This window comes from Heloderma suspectum, chromosome 2, assembly GCF_057233095.1.
Source record: "Heloderma suspectum isolate Gila_16-S chromosome 2, 16-S_ref, whole genome shotgun sequence".
NCBI classification, from domain to species: Eukaryota; Metazoa; Chordata; class Lepidosauria; order Squamata; family Helodermatidae; genus Heloderma; species Heloderma suspectum.
The window spans coordinates 211728918-211733061 of record NC_139459.1 but is presented as its reverse complement, the minus strand read 5'-3'; the positions used below and the strand labels follow the sequence as shown (position 1 = coordinate 211733061).

Here is a 4144-nt window from a genome sequence, read left to right as displayed (position 1 = left end):
ATTTCAAACTTAGTTAAATCATAGCACCGTCATGACTACAGAAATCAAATGGAGTCTGCTTATCCTGCCCTGATGCCCTCATCACCTGCTGCTCTCTGGGTGGTCATTGGGGGGGGGTAGGCTGTGGGGTCCTGGACTTTGGCCCCAAGGTTTGGCCTAGGAGTACCACTGCAGGGTTCAATTTGAATCAGGGCTCACCAGAGCTGAGCCCTGATGCCCCAGTTCCACCCTGGAGCTTGTGAAAGAAAAGAGTGCCTTTGAACTGCCTTTTCCACCTGGAAACGGTCTCACGTGTGCATGTAATGCTTCCGTCGTGCATTAAAAACGTGGTTGTTCAGGCAGGCATTTGGGGTGGGTTAGGGTATTTAAAAAAAAAATTTTTTATGGTAAAATTTTATTGTTTTAAATTGTTTTATGGTGGGTTGTACATCGTCCAGAGTGGCTGGGTGACCAGTCAGATGGGCGATTAATAAATTTAATAAATAAAATAAAATAAATAAATGTATGGTGCTCCCTATCTCATGACTTGATTACACAGTACTCGGTGACTTGCAGCTGAACATGCAAAGTTGCCCCCATGGAAAGGTAATTCCATTTGAGGTGACATCAGGCATCATGACAGTTCTATTTGTGGCATTCAGTCTCCACAAGTCATTGTCAGGTGATTATGCCGTCACCGAGTGTGGAATAGGCATACATGAACTCACACTTGGTAACCACAACCAGCCACACACACACACCTATTACTGAGAAGACAGGTTTCCAGACCCAAAAGGATGTTTTCCAGGCAACCTTTAGTTTTGCTATCTTTCATTTAAGAAACTGGGTGGGGGCATTAAAAATAGTCCCTCCTTAGTGCTTAGGATAGTTGTCTACGTACATGTGTATTATATAGCACAGACTCATTACTCCAAATTCCTGTTGGCACCTCCAAGCCATTTAGAAAACTCAGAAGTAAGGATAAAACAAAGTTTAAAAGTCTAAGGCGCTATCCCATACAGTAGGCTGCAGCCTACGCTTTCCAAATGTCACTAGAGGGAAATACTGACACTAGCACCTGCTCCCCCACCACCAATCCCTTTCCGCTTTAATGGAAGCAGAAACAGCAGAAATTTGAACTGTCAGAACAAGTTGAGTCTGAGGGAGAATGCCTTTCTGCTCTCCTGTTTATTTTCCCGCCAGTAGGGGAACCTGCTGTTGGCAGGAGGAAATTAAGGCTAGAGTAAGATTATCTTTTTTCTTCTTCAAGAGAGTTGTAGGTGGCTTGAAAGAGAGATATTTGCTCACGGTACGTATGCTCAGTCCACTTACTCCTCTGGTTTTTTGTAGGGTTTTGCACTGTTTCAAAAACCTGCCTGACCAGAGATGACAGATTATAGTGGCACACCTGTGGGACTGGGGTGACTAGCTGTGATAGAGAACGGAACTACTGTACCGTTAATAGTTGGACAGAAGAGGGAATTGGTAGGTGTAGCTTGGCATGTCAAAATGCTCTGGGAATGAGAAAATACCTGTTGAGCCCCCTCCCCTATTTTACACAACCATTAAGTTACAGGAGTGCTGTCCTCTGTGTAGTAATGTTTCAAACTCTGGAACCTATGTATAATACCCAGCCCTAAGCATAAGACTCAGGGTTTTGTTATTATTACTGCTACTACTATTTTACTATATATTGGCTATCTTCTTTCATTCCCCCTCTCTGGCCCAGTCTACATTGCACCCGCCACCGTACTGAATTTGGTGTCCCATTGGGTAAACGCTCTCGCATTTTTACGTGATTATCCTCACTCACCCATTTTCTCTGCTCCACTCCCTCCTCGAACGCGGGAGCTTGGTTCACACTCCGACGCCTCGCAGTTCCCCAGCTCCAAAGCAGGGCCACCCTGATTGGAGGAGTGGCAACTCCTCCCGCCTCCACCGATACACCGCCCATCCTCCCATCAACTCGCCTCGCCTCGCCTCGCCTGTGTCCTTCCTCAGCCGTTCACTGGAAACCTCACCATGCCTGCATCACCTCGCCCCATTGATCCCCTGTTAGCTCTTTCTGGACACGTTCTATCTTCTTTGGTGTCCGAATCCGGCTGGAGCTCCGGGTCCAGAACTGGCAATATTCTACAGGCTGCTGTTTCTCTCTGCAAATGCCCTGATATGTGCTCTCCAGGCACTGATCGCTCTGGAGAGGCTGTCGTCTGAGCGGCGGAGGTCTCGTCTCCGGGTACTGCGCTGCTACCGCCATCGCCATCGGAACTTGTGTTCGAGGATGCTTCGAAACACGTTGACCGTGGCACACAATGTGGCTCTTCTCCCCGTGCCTCGGGTCTTCCGGAGGTATTGGGTGCGCCCGAGCAGCCAGGACTGGTGGGAGAGCCTTGTTCTGCAGGTGTGGAACGACGAGCTCTGGATCGAGAACTTCAGGATGCCTCGTAGCACCTTCTTTCAGGTGGTTGGTGAGGTGGCCCTGCTCTTGGTCAGACGCTCGACACTGCGCAGAGCGACCCCTGTGGAGAAGAGGGTGGCCATCGCCATTTGGAAGCTCGCCAACCATGCCTTGTACAAGAGTGCGGTGGAGCGGTTTGGGGTGGGGAAATCCACAGTCGTGGGGATCTTTGTGGAGGTGTGCCTTGCTCTGGAGCATGCTCTACTGTGGAGAATGGTGACCCTTGGCGATGTGGATGTGGTGAGTGTGGTTCGGGGGAGTGGGCGGCGCGCGGCTTTTGGGGGGGAGGGAACATCTTCAATGCTTCAAATCTTCGAAGAATCGAAGACCCATCTAATCTGTTGGTTTTTATTAGGTTGGGTTCGCATCTTTGAAGAATCGAAGCTGCGCTCGCTACAGCATGGTATAGGTGAGGTTCACATCAGGGGATGGGTTCTTGTCTGCATGGTTTTTGAGAGCTACTCCCCAGTTCATGGTGATAGCTGTCCTCTTGGATGTGTGTGTGTCGGGAGTGCATCACACAACCCTCGCAGCAGGTGCTTTCCTGGGGCGTTCACAGCTTGCGACGGGACGCATATCTCGATTGTATCCCCGATTAGACAGGGCAGCAAGTTTATCAATCGGAAGCACTACTACTCAATGCTTCTGCAAGGCACAACGGACCACGCGGGAAGATTCATCAATGTCGAGATCGGGTGGAGTGGGCGAAACCACGATGCCTACGTCTTTCGTAACTCGGCACTGTGCGAAGCGATGGATGCAGGGAAGTTTGTGCCCGGGAACCCGATGTGGAGAGCGGGCAGTGTGCTTATCCCTCCACTGATCCTGGCTGATGGAGCTTACCCTGTGCAGCGTTGGCTGATGAAGCCTTTTGGGGGACACCTCTCACCAGAGGAGGCTCACTTCAACCAGAGCCTCAGCAGAGCTAGAAACGTGATGGAGCGCGCTTTTGGCAGGCTGAAGAGAAGGTGGAGATGTCTCACGGGACGACTGGAGGTGGCGGAGGAAAACATGCCATCGGTGATTTCTGCCTGTGTCATTCTCCACAACATATGCGAGACTAACAGGGCTGCTTTGACAGAGGTGTCCAGGGACAGTAACCGCGTGGCGTTGGACACCCTGGGGCTTCCCTACGTGAATGACGGCCAGGTGCATAATGAGCGGGGGAACAAGGTCTGCAGGGCTCTTTGTGAATTCATGTGGGAGAACAGGGGAGGATTGTGGTGAGGGGACATCTCCTGGGAATCCCACTGGGGACAGCTGTGTTTGGGCGGTTGGTAGGCTCATTGTTTCAATGTCTGCCTTGTTTGTTGCTTGCCCCTGATTGCTTCCCCATTTTTGTTCATGCCTTTTCCTCTCTGATTAAAACTGTTGGAACAACCGTAATTGGCTCCCGCCCCTCTCTTCTTCGCATGCGCAAGAGACAGCGGCCACCCCCCCACACACTTTCTGAAAAGCTTCTTCGAAGAATCGGAGGTTCGTCGAGAGGTGGCGCTACAAGGAAATAGGGGAGGTGGAACGCTCTATGGTCTTGTCAAAACTGCCCCACTGTCATTCTCCTGCCAGCGAAATGGCTCCCAGGCGGCTCACGTATTGGCAGGAGAGGGAGGTTGAGCTGATGCTCCAGATGCTGCTCCAGGGCCACCAGGCCGAGATGGTCATGAGGAGCTCGACCAGGGGGAACGAGGTGGTCTACAGGGCAGTAGC

General features: G+C 51.0%; 1 protein-coding gene across 1 annotated transcript; it reads left to right on the top strand.

Moving 5' to 3' along the window:
- The first annotated feature begins 2260 nt into the window (after positions 1-2260).
- LOC146353906 (uncharacterized) lies at positions 2261-3664 on the top strand. The gene has a single exon (XM_084829775.1). The coding sequence runs from the start codon at positions 2261-2263 to the stop codon at positions 3662-3664; it is 1404 nt and encodes a 467-aa protein (XP_084685901.1).
- Positions 3665-4144: the final 480 nt, after the last annotated feature.